This window comes from Elephantulus edwardii, unplaced genomic scaffold (genome assembly GCF_000299155.1).
Source record: "Elephantulus edwardii isolate Elephantulus edwardi_28Jun2011 unplaced genomic scaffold, EleEdw1.0 scaffold00128, whole genome shotgun sequence".
Lineage (NCBI taxonomy): Eukaryota > Metazoa > Chordata > Mammalia > Macroscelidea > Macroscelididae > Elephantulus > Elephantulus edwardii.
This window is the reverse complement of record NW_006399878.1, coordinates 2,970,684-2,988,449: the sequence shown is the minus strand read 5'-3', so window position 1 is coordinate 2,988,449 and position 17,766 is coordinate 2,970,684. Positions and strand designations below refer to the sequence as shown.

The 17,766-nt window shown below is 39.5% G+C and overlaps 1 protein-coding gene across 1 annotated transcript in view; it reads right to left on the bottom strand.

Moving 5' to 3' along the window:
• The window catches only part of MTMR7 (myotubularin related protein 7), a 219,195-nt gene that overhangs the window by 23,919 nt on the left and 177,510 nt on the right, over positions 1-17,766 (bottom strand). The window contains exon 8 of the mRNA XM_006893550.1: positions 417-526. Coding sequence (XP_006893612.1) covers positions 417-526 — 110 coding nt within the window. The remainder of the gene's footprint in view (positions 1-416; positions 527-17,766) is intronic.

Below are 17,766 nucleotides of genomic sequence, written 5' to 3'. Positions count from 1 at the left end.
GGATAGAGCAGGGTTTAGGGCTGTTGTGCATAGGGTCGCTATGAGTCGGAAACGACTCGACAGCACATAACAACAACAACAACAACATGAGTCAGGACTCAACTGCTCCCCAAACCAAAGAGGTAACACACACCTTTCAATGAGTAATTTTCACATGAAAGTCTTTGCCTGACCCAGGACCAAGCCCAGGTGAAGAGAAAATGTGCTGCAGTTATTTTACCGGTTGAGTACTACACTGACACTACTACCACTGACATTTTGATACCTGCACATTCATATTTTCTCAAGTGATACTAAAGTGAGACCTGCAAAGCCTGCCCCTCTCAGTGCAGCCTCTGAGCAGGAAAGTAGCCCTCTATGCTACAGTCAATCCATTTGCTGCACTGCTTGAGATTATGCTGTCTGCCATCTCATACCTTTGCAATGAAGATTCCTGCATCCATGATGGCCTTGATGTGCCTCAACCAGCCAGAGTTCTCCAGTCCCCATAGGAAATCACTCATCGAGGGAGATTTAAGTTCACACACTGCAAAATAAATGTAAAAAAAAAGGACTATGTTTCATTCATTGTAAATGAGACTTACCAACCTTTGCAGGGAACTGAGAGAGATGATTCCTGGTTGTTGATATTTTCTGAACAGAAGATTTGTTTCAAGATGAATGCCCAAGTTTACCAAAATTGCTTCTATTAAACTATTTGACATAAGACTCTTCTACTTTCTTTGGTTATAAGGGATGCTATAGTTGTATAAACTCTATTTATAAGGTTTAAGCTTCCATTATTAATTAAAATAACTAGATTCTATGCCATAATAAAGCCTCGGAAAAGACTACCTTGTCTTGCAGTAAAAGTATTCAAATGGGCCTCTTAGAAGCACTTAAGTTAGAGAGCAAAGGAGGGGAGGGAAGGTCTTACAGCATAGTCATCCAGCACCTTCTCACTCATGACTCGGCATCACCTACCACTTCAGATTACAGTCCCTGTAAAAATACAACTATCCTAAAAAATCTTAAATGGGAATGAACACTCTCCCTGCCAACTACCACTATACGTGATAGGAGTACAGTGTGTGAGTGTGAAACTGAGCTCCATCGAACGGGCGCTCTGCACTGGTAGTGTGATCCATGAGGAACTGTACTGCTCACCCAAAGACCAGGCCTCTCCAGGGGTTCAAACTTGCCCTCTGCTCCACAAGATGGGCGATCTCCTCCTAAGCTATTTACAGTCTCTGAAAATCCCACGGAGGGTCAGTTATTAATCAGTTCTAACCGGACATCAATGAATGAGTGAATGGAACTTCTAAACCCTTCAAGTAATGGGTTTTCTCTTCAGTTGAAGACAGAAAAACCTAGGATCCTAATAAAAATCTGTGTTTATGCAATAAGGCATGTATTTAACACTTCTCTAGTATTATCCCAAGTAACTTTCATTTGTAGTTGTTTGTTATGTGTCATTGAGTTACCTGCAACTCATAGTGACCCTATGTACAACATCTCTGAACCCTGCCTTTTCCTGAGCCAACCTCACTGACTCTGACACACCTATCTTCATTACCCCAGTTACTATGTCAATTAGCTAGCATAAAGCATATATATATATTTAACTATAGGTATCTTTTTAAAATTTTAATAATTTTAATGAATATTTACAGAGATTTTGGATTTCCATTCATTCATTGCTACACTTCTCTCCCGCCCAGCCCTGCCCCCAGTTCGCTCCTCTCTATATATTTTTAAAATTTTTTTATTATTGTGTGTGTGTGTGTGTGTGTGTGTGTGTGTGTGTGTGTGTGTACCATCAAATCAGATCTGACTGGTACAGGAAGAAATTGGCCCTCCTTTTCCAGCAGACCATCTGGTGGATTCAAACCTCATATCTCTGGGATTGCAGTACAACTTCTTGCCACTAGGCTACCAAAGCTCCCTAGCATAAAAAATTATGGATTGAACTATGCTCTCCAAACATTTGTGATATAAATCCTAATCCCTACGCCTGTGGATTTAATTCCATATGGGCACAGGGTTTTCTTTATATGTTAATAAATATATCTAACTCCAAGATTTTTGAGATATAAAATGAGCAGACGAAGCAGATGAACAAGCATGTAAAGATGAAGACTTATGTCACCTCACTATTAAGGTGTATAGAGGAGTGCCAAGGCACTAGACAAAGAGACTGAAGATGGACAAGGAGTTTCCTCTAGAGCTGACAGAGAGAGCCTTCCCCTACTTAAGAGCTGCACTGCCAACCCGTAAGCACAGGCTCATATCCATCAGCTCTACAGAAGAAAGATGAGCAATGTCTTCCCACGAAACTTACAGCTTCTGAAAACCCATTAGATGGTCAGCTATGAATCATTTCCGCAACTGAGTTAAACTATAAAAAAATAAATTTCATTCATTAAAGCTACTCACTTGTGGTACTTCTGTTATGACAAATGAAGACTAAGACATGTATGAAAAGTTTAGACCCTGTATTCTTACTAAATAATGTTGTTGTTAGGTGCTGTCCAGTTGAATATGACTCATAGTGACCCTCTGCACAACAAATCTGAATTCTGTCCTATCCTATGGTATCCTCATCATCTCCAACACACTTAAGCCCACTGCTGCAGCCAGTGTCAATACATTTCATTGAAGGTCTCTTTTGCTGACTCTCGACCATTCCAAGCATGACATCTTTTCCCAAGGAATAGCTTCTCCTAGAAATATACTCAAATTATGTGAAATGAAATTTCACCATCCTTGCCTTCAAGAACTCCGGCTGCACTCCTCTCAAGACATATCTGTTTGGGGTTTCAGGGAAGTCCATGGGAGCTGTGCTCTTCTCCAACAGCACAACTAAAAGGAATGAGTTCTTCTTGTCATCATTATTCATTATCAAGCTCTCAGATGTATAGCAAATGATTAGAGAGACCGTGACCTGAATCAAGCACATGTTAGTCTTAAAATTGACATAACTGCTCCTCAGTAATTTGGAGAGGCCCCTAACTGCAGACTTTTCAAAGTCAACACAACTCCTGACTGCTGGTACTATATATGCTGATTGTGGATCCAAGTATGATGAACTGATTGACAGTTTCAATCTTTTCTCCATTTTATTATGATGTTGCCTAATAGTCCAATGGTGCAAATTTTTGTTTGGGGTGTGTGTGTGTGTGTGTGTGTGTGTGTGTGTGTGTGTGTGTGTGTGTGTGTGTTGAGATGCAATCCATGTTGAAGGTTGTAGTCTTTGATCTTCTGCAATAAGTGCTTCAAGTCTTCCTCACTTCCAGCAAGCAAGGTTGTGTTATAGATATAGTACAGGTTGTTGCTGATAGATCTTCCTCTAATCCAGATATCACAGTCTTCTTCATAGAGTCCAGGTTCTTGAATGATTTGCTCAGCTTACAGACTGAACAGATACAGACAAAAGGATACAACTCTGATGTATTTCTTTTTCTTATTTTAAACCCATGCTCTGTTCAGACAACAGCTTCTTCATCAAGGTATAGGTTTTACATGAACAAAATTAAGTGTTCTGGGATTTCCATTATTTTCATTGTTAGCCTTTTTTTTTGTTAAGATCCACACAGTCAAATGTCTTGCCATAATTGATAAAACACAGACATTCTTCTGGTATTCTCTTCTTTCAATCAGGATCTATATGACAGCAAGAGCCCTCTGGTGCCATGACATTTTATAAACTCAGCTTGAACTTCTGGTAGTACTCTGTCAATGTACTATATGAGCCATTTTTGGATGATCTTCAACAATATTTTGCTTGTTGTTATGTGCCATGGAGTCACCTGCAACTCACTCATAGAAACCCTATGTACAACAGCTCTGAAGCCTGCCCTATCCTAAGCCAGTCTCACACACCTACTCCCATTGCATATGATAATTTTAAAATTATAATAAATTTTACTTAATGAATTTGACTTTATCTTTCATTCCACTGTCCTTTAATACGACCACATTTCCTCCAGAACTTGTATACTAAGATTCATTTTCATAAAAATCCTTGTTCCACCACTGTTCTGTCAATAAAGTAGATTTCAGGATATCATCACATGCTTGTTTTGCCTGTATTGTGCAATATAGCCAGTGGCCACAATGGATCTTAAAGATTGTTACATTTTCTTTTCTTTAGGCTATATACTGATATGCTTCTGTTATTTCTTACTTATTATTTCTACCAATTACTTTTACTTCAGAGCCATTTTAGGATGCCAGGACTTTCTTCTTTACTTTAGTGAGCCTCTATCATAAATGATTTGAAATTCTATTCATTCCACAGAAAAGTGAAGATCTACAGGGTTAGGATATCCCAAGATCTAAGGTGTAAAAATGTAACCACTGGATTGTGCATACTTCTAACAATGATCTGTATTGTAGTCTCTCCTCACATATACAGTGAAGATTTCTGTGAGTCAAACCCAACTACAAAGTTGCTCTAGGAGGTGTTTCCAATAGTGTGAGCCTCCAGGTGAAGTCCCATTAGGATAGATTTCAAGTTGCATTAAGTGATATTAATGATATTGCTCAATAATTTCCACAGTCTGTTGGATCACCTTTCTTGGGAATGGAAACAAATATGGATTTCTTCCAGTCAGTTACTCAGGCAGCTGTCTTCCAAATTTTCTGGCATGGACTGGTGAGCACATCCAGGGCTACATCTGTTGTTTGAAAGATGTCTGCTGATCGCCCATTGATTCCTGGGGCCTTGTTTTTTGTGTCTTAGGTGAAGCTTGAACTTGTGCCTTTGTTCTCTTGGCCCTTGTTCCTATAGTACCTCATGAAATTCTTCCATGTCAACTAGATCTTTAGGACCTTCTAACCTTGTGTCAAGAACGAGAAGGAAAATTCTGACTGTTTAAACTTTAACTGGGTTATTGCCAGGTTTGCTATGAATCCTAGACTTCCTTATTTTTCTCTTCTCCTTTTCCTCTTTGTATGATGTGCTTAATTATTTTTCCCTTGAGAAGGTGATGGGGAGTAGATAGGGGGGGAAAAAAGAAATCCATTCAAGGATTCGGGGTAGTGACCAGGAAGCCTTATCTGCCTGTTGTTGTTGTTGTTGTTGTTGTGTACCAGTTGAAACCAGCCCATAGCTATCTGACCCTCTGGTGCATTTTCACAGTTGGTGTATTCAAACTGTGTGCTTTTGGCACTGCTGTGCAGCTTCTTGCCACTAGGCCACCAGAGCTCCCTACCTGCTTGAGGAAAATAAAAATTTATTCTGAAAAACTAAAACCCTGGCCCTGGCTCTCAGACATGTCTAGAATCTAAACTCACTGACTTTTTTTTTTTTTTTAATGTCTAGCAGCCCCCTTCCAGGGAATCAGCATATTTGATCTGCCAGTCTCCCCTGGCAGAAGCAAACTGAAATCTGTTCAGTAACATTTTCATAGCTCACCCCACACAAGAATCCCACAGAAACAGCTTCACTGCAGGTAAGTATGCAACAGAAGTTAACAGTCCACCAAGGGGCTGTGTTTGCAAGCAAGAAAAGGAAGGAGAGAGAAACCCACAGGCTCCAATTAATATAATAATAACATAGAAGAGACTTTATGGACATTTTAGTTGGAGGAGGAGAATGGAGAGCATCACAAAACACAAAACAGATCAATTTCTTGATGTTTCATATCCCAAGAGGAGACTCATACTCCCAGCAGTTTGAGGATGTGTCTGTGTCAGTCACTGTGGTGAGCTTGTCCCCTGTCATTTCAGCTATGCTGCAGTAAATATCCCAGAATCACTCATTCTGTATTGCTGGTTCCAGGATGGGATCTGCCACAAATATCTGCATGGAAGACTGAAGTGCTGAAGCAGCATTTATGCTGTGGTACAGGACGCTAAGCACTGATGTGAGCTGCCTTTTCATGTCTGGGTGCTAATTCAATCCCATCTTCCTGTGTCCAGATCTTCTCCCCAACTACCAGCTCACTGACCTATAGCAACTTCAAGGCTCCACTGACACATTGCCTCCCATTAGCTTTAGGTACCAGCTAAAGTACCACACTGAAGATATTGCCTCCCATTGGCTTTAGGTACCAGCTCCCCACTACTGTCCTTCACTGGGCTTTCCTCCAAACCATCACACATTCCCCTCTGCACCCTTTACTTCCCCAGCTTCCCTATAATCAAGCCCTTTCCCCCAAACCACTCACAGTGGATCTAGTTTCTTTACCAACCCCCTACTACTGCCAAACACAAACCAAAAGTTAACAACAAATCAAGTCTGAATCATGGTGATATCACATGTATCAGTTCAGAACTGTGGTCTGCAGAGTTTTCAATGACTGTGGCCTTTCCGTATTAATCATCAGGTCTTTCTTTCAAGGTACCATTTGGTGAATTCAAACCACCAATTTTTCATTTAGGAGATTAGTGCTTATACACTGACATAACAGACAACTAAAATGAAGAAAAATTAATACTAATTTCAGTATAAATAAACAATTGTATTAGGAAGGAAATGTAATCCCAGTATCCAAGAAGCTTCAGCTGTGAGTAATATTTACATAATGTACATACTGAATGTTGTGTTGTTATGTGCCTTCGAATCACTTGCGACTCACAGCAACCCTATGTCCCAGAGCTCTATCCTGAGCCAACTTTACTGTCTCTGACACACCTAACTCCATTACCCCAGTTACTGAATTGTTGGACAGGGAGGAAAATGTGCAACAATGAATGAATAAAAATCCAAGTTCTCTATAAACTTTCATTAAAATATCAATTAAAAATACTACATAACTTGGCAGAGACTGGAGAGTATTTTAAAAAAGAAAGAAAGCTAGCCTAGCACCTCTTCACTGTAGGAGGTTCACAGATCCTATATAAAATGTAAAAGTCAAGAAACAGCAGTGGTGTTCACCATCAGATGATGATAACAATATTGAAGCAAAGCCTAAAACTACAGCAAGCATGTTGTTTGAAAAGCAGGATTGAATGTGCAGATAGATGGCTCAGAGAATTGTGACTTTGTTATTGCTCTTGTTATATGCTCAGGACTCTATAATTCTTAAAATGTTTTACTAACACAACGTCGTCATTGTTGTTGTTATGTGCCATCAAGCCGCTTGCAACTCATAGTGACCCTATGTACAAAGCTTAAAACGCGGTTCTATCCTGTGCGCACTCATTCCCACCACTCCACTCATAGAATCGATCCATCTCATTGAAGGTCTTCCTCTCCTGCGCCGCCCCTCCACTCTGCCAAACATGATGTCCCTCTCCAAGGAACAGTCCTTCCTTGTAACATGCCCAAAGTATGTTAGGTGAAGTTTCAGAATCCTTGACTCCAAGGAACATTCTGGCTTCACCCTCTCCAGGACAAACCTGTTTGTTCTCCTAGCCGTTGATGGTATATTCAACACTTTTCTCCAGCACCACAGCTCAAAGGCATCAATTCTCTTTCTATCAACACTATTCACTGTCCAACGCTCTGATGCATAGCATGCAATTGCTAAGACTATAGTCCAGATCAGACACACCTTAGTCTCCATCCTGACGTCGTTGCACTTCAGTACTCTTGAGAGGTCCCTCACAGCTGACTTTCCCAATGCAATTCATCTCTTGATTTCCTGGCTGCTGTGAACAAGAGTGTTGACTGTGGAACCAATAAAACTGTTAACTATCTCAATCTCTTCACCATGTAGACTGGTGCTGCCAATTGGCCCAGTGGTGAGAATCTTTGTTTTCTTGATATTGAGCTTCAATTCATATAGGAGGCTGCAGTCCTTGACCTTCTGGAGCAAGCACTTCAGGTCCTCCTCAGTTTCAGCAAGCAGGATTGCGTCATCTGCATAACACGGACTGTTGATGACTCTTCCACCAATCCTGATGCCACATTCCTCCTCGTACAGCCCAGCGTCTCGGATGATCTGTTCTGCATACAGATTGAAAAAGTATGGAGACAGAATACATCCCTGACGGACCCCCTTCTTGATTTTGAACCATGTAGTGTCTCCTTGCTCTGTTTTGATGACTGCCTCTTGGTCCAAGTATAGGTTTCGCATTAGCACAATCAAATGTTCTGGGATTCCCATTCTTCTCAGAGTCAGCCATAGCTTGTTGTGATCCACACAGTCAAAAGCCTTTGCACAGTCAATGAAGCACAGGTAGACATTCTTCTGTTATTCTCTGCTTTCAATGTTACCTTTAAAAAAAAGGCACTAAATGAAATGACTGAAATCTGAAGCTCTTAGCTTTCACTGGGCCAGGACCCCTCACCTTCCCTGTCACAAGAGGTCATACATTTCACTCTTCATTTCTGGCACCTGGTGGCTTTTTCTTTTTCAATAGCTTTGTTGTTGTTATGTACCATCAAGTTGTCTGCAAATTATAGTGACCTTATATCTTTGGTGTCTGCTGTATCCTGAACCACTCTTACTGACTCCAACACACCTACCCCATTATCCCAGTTCCTCTCCTGTACTTTCTTTCACCTTTCCAAGCATATCCTTCTCCAGCGACTAGTCCTTCCTGGCCACTTGGTCAAAGTATGTGAGACAGAGCTTAAAAATCCTTGCCTCCAAGGAGCAGCCTGGTTCCATCCTCTCCAGGATAAAAACTATTTGTTTTTCTGGCTGTCCACAGTATGTTCAAGACTCTTCTCCAGTACCACAACCCAAAGGCAACAATTTTTCTTCTGTAACCTTTTGCTCTTGTCCAGCTCTCTGATACATAGCAATTAACCACAAGGATCATGGCCTGAAACAAGCATGCCTTAGTCTCCTAGCTGACATTGTTGCTCTTCAACACTCTGGACAGGTCCCTGACAACAGCTTTCCCCAGAGCAATTTGTCTTTTTATTTCCTGACTGCTGGTGCCAAGAGTGTTGGGTGTGGATCTGAGCAAGCTATAATTGCTAACAACCTCAATCTCCTCTCCATCTCTCATGGTGCTGCCAATTGGCTTAATGGGGAGAATCTTTGTCTTCTTGATGGTGAGCTGCAATTCATGCTGAAGACTGCATTCTTTGACCTTCTGCAGCCAATGCTTAATGACTTCCTCCATTTCTGAGAGCAAGATTGCATCATCTTCGTAACGTAGGTTGTTCCAATGTTAGATCTTCCAATGTAAGTCTTCCTCTGATCGTGATGCCCTATTCCTCCTCATAAAGTCCAGCCTCCGGAATGGTCTGTTCTGTATACAGACTGAAAAGATATGGAGACAAGATATAGCCCAGATGCCACGCAGTGTTTCTTTGCTCTGTTCTGATGATTGTTTCCTAGTCCAAGAATAGGTTTCACAAAAGCACAATCAAGTGTACTGAGATTCCCATTCTTCTCAAGGTTAGCCACAATTTGTTATGACCCACTCTGTTAAACCCCAAATCCCTTTGCATAGTTAATGAAATACAGATAGGCATTCCTCTGATGGGATATAAGCCATGCGAAAAGAAAAAAAATACACTAAACCTAAACAAAACCACAAGTTTCCTATTTAAGGTTTATAATGAAAGGGCATTGAGTAAGTTCACAAAGTTGTATATTCACCAACACCATCATTTTTTTTTTAACATTTTCATCATCTCAGTGAAACCTCACTCCTCTCCTATTAGCCATTTCCCCTAAGTCAAGCCTAGCAATTACCCATCCAGGCCTAGCAAACAGATACTTCCTTCATCTGTAAGGATGTGCCTATTCTGGCATTTAATGTACATGGAATCACACAAAAAGGACCAAAAAATGTGCTCCATTCTTTGCTGGTTTTCCTTTAGCATGCATTCAAGGTTCATCCATGCCATAGCACGTGTCAGTATTTAATTAATTTTAATGGCTGATCAATATCTCATTCTGGCTAAATGCAAGCCCTGCCTTTTCTGCCTAGTCCAGCTGAGGTCTATCCTTGGTGTCACTGCCCAGCAATACCAGCCTGGACCTCTGAGAGGCAGGCTTGGCCCAGCCTGTGAACCCAGCAGGAGGCATGTAAAATTCCAGCACCCTCTGTGAGCTCTCGCCACTCCCTGGGCGCCTGCTGTCTAGTCTTTCTGTCCAGCCCTAGGCTATGACCCAAAATGTTCAACTTAATCCTCATGTATTCATATTCCACTGTGTGGAATCACAGGACTCAATCGATTCCTTTAACCTTCCACAGATAGCATTCTCCTGCAAACAGTTTCTTTTTCCCTTGATCCACTCTAATTTTCCAATTATTACTGCATGGCTTAGAGCTAGTTAGCATTCTTGCCTGCTTTAAAAAGTCCAGGGAGCCTAAGGAAGATCTTGGCATGCAAACACTGAAGCTCAGCCCAAGAACAAATGATCCTTTTCACCTTCTCTTCCCACCAAGCATGGAAAAATGACAGCAAGTTTAAAAATAAAGACACGAGACTTTCCAGCTAACCTGGAGTCAGCCCATGTCAAAACCAAGAGGGGAAAGGATAGCTCCCAGAACAAGGCCCTAAAATGTTCTGCCAGAGAGAATGTTCCAGGACTTCCTTTTTTTCATTTTAGCTTACACAGCAGGGAACAAGCTGCTCAATCTCCCGCTCTGACAGCCCCTTTCTTCCTGCACCAAGAATGCTTCCTTGGTGAACATTTCTCTTTTCACGGGCATTAAAGTTGAGTAAGCTAAGTTAAATAATACCACTTGGACTTCAAGCAACGTAACATCAGTAGGTTATTTTCCAAGTGGTGGTGTTAAAAGCTAACAGCTTTTCAGATTATTAATATACATGAACATACATGAGATGGAAACATTTAATGCCTCTATTTTTAAATAGGAAACTGTTGGGTTGTTAAGATAAATTCAGGATGAGATAAGAAAACTGATTTGTTCATTCTTGTTGCCAAACTCAAACCAATATTTACAAACCATTTTGCTGAACAAAGTTCATTTCAGCTGACATCAGTGTCATACACCACAGTTCACAGATAAATGTATTTAATACAAGAGTTTAATGTTCAGGTATAGTAATGTTTGTTTTATATACAAGAGTATCTGAGAGCATATATAAATCACAATAAATAAAAAAAAGGATATCTGATTTTGGAATCTGAGGAAATGTGGACTTTATCTAGAAAAGAAATCAGCCTTAGATGGTCCTCCTTATATATTTCCCACTCTAGTCTCACTTTTCTAAAACAATCACCAGGCCAGTCACGCTGTAAAGAACATTTCTTTTTGCATCCTGTGAGACTGAAGGGTGTGGAGGGGAGATCAATCTTGTAGGGTTAACAGGAATGGGAAGGGAGAAGGACTGCAGTAAAAATTAATAATGGATAAAAGGAAAGGCAATATATAATAAAGGGTTAACAAGGCATTATAATTACAATATTGTTACTGATATTCATATTTCTGTTTGCATCCTGTGAGACTGAAAGGAGAGCGATCAATCTTGTAGGGTTAACAGGAATGGGAAGGGAGAAGGATTGGAGTGAAAATTAATAATGGGTAAGTTAGCTGAAAGGAAAGGCAGTATGTAATAAAGGGTTGTTATGTTGTTGTTGTTAACAAAACATTATAATTAATTACACTATTGTTATTGATATGTATCGTCAAGACAGAACCAATTCATAGCTTATCTTTCAGTGGGTTTTCAGAGGCAGAAAATCATATGGGACAGATTGCCTGTCTTTCTCCTGTGGAGCAACTAGATTCAAACCAGTTGTGCTGGCAACCTAACTCTTTACCACTAAGCCACCAGAGCTCCCCTCCTGTTCTTTATTACTGTACTGTTATATAGCTGAATTCTATGGTGATTTGTCTCTCCCATTTTGAAATTAAAAAGACGAGTTAATTGTGATGTCTCTTCAGAGAACTGGCAAAATGACAATTTCCTCTCACTGAACATTCTAGCAGACGAAGCCACTCAAAGAAGCCTTAGTTATGACCCATAAAATGGAAATGTTTAGTATGCCTGAATTATAGTCTCTTTGTTTTCATTTCCTGGATTTGTAGTCTCTCATCAGTGACACAGAATATACTTCCAAGCTCAGCACTGAAACTGTGTTCAACTGATTATAATATTGGTGGTGCTCTGCCTTCCATTCATGTCAATCATGAGTCCTGTTTACAGAGAACTCCACATTAACAAACAGGAAATGCATATGTCCACTTCAACTACATCTGCCATATATATAAATGGCTGTTTGAGAGGCTGGGAGGTCTGGAGCAGATAGAATAGTTATTAGTGGTAGGCCAGGAGATAAGATCAGAAATCATGCAAGATTAAGATGATTTTGGCAGCAAATAATTGAAGGTGTAAAGTAAACAGCACTCACAGCCAAGTACGGAGGGGGTGGGGATTCGAGCCATGTTTATCATAAGAGCTGAAGAAAACTGCCAGGACCAACATTTTCATCAAATTTGAGACCATATTGTCATTGGCAAGTCAATGCTTTCTTGTTTGAAATACTGAATTGCTAAATTCCTACTAAAATTTTGTGGAACGAAACGGAAATAACTTCTTTCCTAGTCATACCTATTGTTGAGTATTGTCAAGTTGGAAGTGACCCATAGCTGACCCACTTGTGGGTTTTCAGAGGCATTAAATCTCACGGAGACTGACCATCCTTCTCCCACAGAGCAACTGGTGGATTTGAACCAAATGAATTAGGGATTGCAGTGCAGCTTCTCACCAATAGGCCACCAGAGCCTAGTCACTAAAAATGTAAACATTACAATTAAATAAGCTCACTGTTGTTGAGCTGTTTTAGCTTACAGAGACTATTGGGTTTCCAAGGCTGTAAATCCAATGGGAGGAGACTACCCATCTTTCTCCCAAAGATCCAGCATGATCAGCAACACAATAATACAGGGTAAGTTGTTTTATTAATCTTCTAATCATGTCAGTGAACTGTAAAACTAGGATTAAAATGGTTACTCATTCTCTCATTAAATCACTTTGTTTTCTCTAGTCCTCTTCTTCAATAATGCCACTCAAGGATGATGAAGTCTTTGATTTTGCTATCTCGTTAAAGCATTGGACAGCCAACAGTGAGATTACTACTAGCACAAACATGACTGTTTCTCCTTTCCATAACTTTTTGGCCTATGTAGTTTATATTTCAATATGATTTTCCTAGTCATAGCTTGACTTTGCCATGTAGATGGGCAGGAATATGTGGATGGGGTATATCAGCCTATCCACAAAGGCATTGGGTATGTACCAATCTACAAAGGGACTGGCTAGTCTCGCCATTAAATTGAGCAACCCAGTAGTAGTAGGAGGAGTGATCGTCCCTGCCCTGGTGAAAAAGAAGCAGAAGAACATAGGATACCCTTCAAGAGACTATATCTTCTTGCTCGAGCTACGCTATAGCAGCAGCAGCCATGGCTGAACTAGATACTTGACATGCGATGGAGACTTTGGGACTGCTACACCATTAAAACTAGAGCTAGAGCCTTTGCCCAAATTTGCTGCACAACTGGGGGTAGGGAGCCCTAATTCACAATACTAGGACTTTGTAACACTGACAAAAACTGAGAGGGAGCTAATATTGGCAGGAATGAGGACTTTTTTTTAATGCTAACCTAATGCCATGAGGCTCAAGGCTGAGATGCCCATGAGCACATTTTGGGAGCCGTCTGACTGTATTTTGCTACTTAAGTGGATTATAACATTTTAACTTCCCCAAGATGGTTCTGTGTAGTCTATGAGCTATCACTTCAGATTTTGGTCCCAGCAAAGTAGTGAGCTTGGTGTTGAAATGGGTAGAAAGAGGTACGGGAGTGTGGGGGACATGTTTCATGTCAAGAGAATTGGTTTTGTATTACTGAAGCTGTTGATGGGGACAATTCCCTTTGGTGAAGGTGGTAAAGGTCAGACATGGCCATCCTCTGCTCTTTTAACACCTTATATCAAGTCTAGTCATTTTGTGTTAATAAATACTTTTTTCTACATAATACCTGGCATATTCAAGATCAATAACGATATGATGAATGGATAAATCTCTGCAACAATTAATAGCCTCTACTTGTGCTGCCTACCCAAATTTACATGGTTCAAATCTACCAGCTGATCCACAGGAGAAAGATGTGCAATATTCTCCCATGGGACCTACTCCCTCTGAAAATCCACTGGTGTGTTGGCTATGAGTCAGCTCTGACTTGATGGTATACATACAACAACAATAACTTGTTACGGTCTTGCATAAGGAGGTACTGTATCTGAGGCTCTGTATTCATTATCCACCTTGCAGGGGCATTATTTATCCCTAATTTTAATATTGGAAAGTGTGACTTAAACAGATCAGGAGAGCAACAGAATTGGAATTCAGTCCACAGCCCATCTACTCAAAAAGACCACAATCTTTTCTTTATATTTTATGGCTTAGAATATTATTGTTGAGATTGACCAACATCAATCAAGGTAACATTAGCAGTTATGTCTTCATTCAACACAATAGAACATCAAGGAACATACTCTTTTTTTTTAGCTTTATATTTATTTATTAAAGTCATGTTTGATCACAGAACATACTCTTAATGTGTCTTTCCTCTAAATGATCACACACTAAAATCTAACAAAGCCTGACAAGACTGGTCCCACAGAACATTCATAGGAATCTTATGATTACTATTTGTATGTGATATTGCCTAATTCCAATCCTATGAAAAAGGGAGTTTCTCTAGAAACATTGGCACAGTTATAAATCTTAAGAGAAATATTATTATCATACTTTCATTGAGCTCTTGTTGGTTGGCTTGTAGAACATATGCATAATCTGAGAAAATGTATAATGGTAAAAAGTCATATTAGAATAAAAAAAGTCAGTCTTTGTAGACTTTTAAAGCATCAAATCTGTAGAACTCAACAGCATAAACTTGTAAGAAATGTGATTGGAATGCTCCTGAATTAAAAAGTTTAATTTGAAATATCTATCTACCCATAAAAAGTTCAACCATTTCATTTATTCAAGGTTGAATTAGTCTTCATTCTAGAAAGGTAAGATGTGAAGAAATAAGTTTCAAAGAAAGAGGATGCTTGAATTGACTGTCACATTAACTCTCTGAGCAGAGGGATATGTTTCAAGGAAACCTTGAAGCTAGATGTATTAGGGTTAGTCCTTCTATGGCCTTGGCCCATCCAAGAAAACTGCGTAGGGAATCTATGCCAGAGTTCTGTTTTATGCTCACAGGATCTATTGTGATGGTGTGTCCCATGACATTCTTGAAGTTCCCTGCTTTCAACGATCCTTTCTACATCCAATGGAGTTTCTGAATTATCACACTTCAGAACCTTCACACAGAATCACAAGTCAAATATCATCTCTGATTTTGCTACTAAACTTTCTCCGTTGGCAATGCTCACAAATTCAGGGACTGTGACAAAGAAGTGGTTATAATGCTGGGCCTGCTGAAAAGAATTTAATCTTGTAAATGTAATCCACTCAGCCTCCTTTCAAACAGCACTTCACTGTGTCATTGCCCAAATTGCTGAACTGACACAGAGCCTTTGTTCCCTGTGCTCTGGACCTACTCCCATCTGATCTGATTTCAAACTGAGGATTTTTTTTATCCCTGTAAAACAACATGCTGAGAGAATGCCCACAGGGCCTGGCATATTATCGTGAAATTATTTTTGATGGACTTGTACTGAGTGGACACAGCTCACATGATAAGGCAAGCATTAACATGTCTCGGAAAATTCTGCTATTACTCCACAACTCCTGAATAAAGAAATAAGAACATTTATTTATCTTAAGAAGTTATACTCAGCAAATAAATGCTTAAAAAACAGAATTAATGTGTACTCCATTAACTGGTCCTTTACATGCAGTATTTATAGCATGCTGTTGCTTTCCAAGAGACAGCATAACATTAACTTACTAATGAAAATACTTTATGTAGTTTGTAAGCAATCTTTCTCAATTAATCTGTGAGTTAGGGAAGACTTACACTGTTTCCCAAGGAAAGAAACTGAGCTATGCTCAAGTTGACTCAAAAACAAAGAGGTCAAGTGTGTCAGATATGGTGAGAATGGCACAAGATAGGACAGGATTCAGGTCTGTTGTTCATAGGGTGTCTATGAGTCATCCTCAACTTGACAGCATCTAACAAGAACCCCAATCCAAGTTTTCAGACACATAGACCAAAATGTGTTCTCATCAACCCCCTACCTACAGAGACAATGAAGTCCTGTGCTTAAGAGTGTGACCTCTGGATCGTCCTGGGTGTAAATATGGTTAGTACCACTTATAGTTATAACCTTATACAAAGCCATAACCTTTTTTTAGCATTTGTACCTCAATTTCCTCATCTGTAAAAAAGATAGAGTAGCTATCATATGATTGGTATGAGGACTACTTGAATAAATATATTCTAAAAAATGAGAACATTGTCCAGTACATAGTTAACTACTAGGTAAATATTAAATTACTATGCAGAGTTAGTTAGTTGTAATTCTGTCAAATACCAGAATAAAAAAAAAATCAGTGAAGATCATTGCGATATAAAGTACTAAGCTCAAATCCTTCAATACTAGAATGAAGTTTTAAAAAGTTTTAATGAAAATTATATCAGCTATAGAGAATATTTAAAAGATGAAAAATTAATCTATAATCTTTCTGTGTGAATCCTATTACTATTCTGAATATTCCTTCCTATAATTTCTTTATATATATGATTTACCAGATGATAGTGATAGTAGTTTTACTCCACAGTTATTTTTTTTCTACCTGCATTATGTAAATGCTTCACATTACCATATATGTTAAGATATATCAGTAATGAATAGAAAACTTCTATTCAAGAAGTTCAAACAAAATTACTTAGGCTATTATTGTTAAACTTCTTTTGGCTTCCAACATTTTACCATAATAAATAAAACACTGGTGGCCTAGTGGCAAGAAGGTGTGCTGCAATCTGGAAGGCCCACAGTTCGGATCTACCAGCTGCTCCAAGCGAGAAGGTGTGCAGTCTCCTCCCATGTGACTAACTGCCTCTGAAAATCCATCGGAGGGCCAGCTATGGATCGGTTCCAAATCAAAGATACACAACAAACAACATTATTAACACAGGCATATATGTATATTTACTATTTTTTTTGCTCATAATTTAATTATTCCACAGGAAGATAATGATACTACATCTCTCTAAATAAAATATATTAAGGCTCTCAAAGCCAATTACAATGATAACAGAATATTTGTTACTAGCTGAATATTTTAACTTAAGAAGAGATGGAAAAAGACACCTTCAGTTTTTTAATGAAGAGTTGTTGTTCTTGTTAGGTGCCACTGAGTTGAGTATGACCCATAGCAACCCTATAAACAACAGATCTGACCCTGTCCTATCCTGTGCCATTCTCACACTTCTAGATACACTAGAGACTACTACAGCAGTCACTGCAAAAAACTGTGTCAATTCACCTGGTTGAGGGTCTTCTTCCTCTGCCTTTCCAAGCATGATGTCCCTCTCCAAGGAACTGCCTCTCCTAGCAACATGCCTGAAGTATGTGAGGTGAAGCTTTATCATCTTTGCCCCCAAGGAGCACTCTCGCTGTACTTCCTTCAAGACATATTTGGGGTTTTGGCTATGCATGGGGTGTTCAGTGCTCTTCTCTAACAGCTCAAAGGCTTCAATTCTTCTTCTGTCATTCTTATCTTTTATCCAGCTCTTATTTGCATAACAAGTGATTAGAAAGACCAGAGCCTGAATCAGATGCACTTTAGTTCTCAAAGTGACATCATTGCTCCTCAATAATTTGGAGAGGTCCTTCACTTCAGTCTTTCCCAGTGCACTATATCACATGATTTCCTGACTTCTGGTATCAAAGGGTCCTGATTGTGGATTCAAGTAAGATGAAGTTGTTGACAATTTCAATCT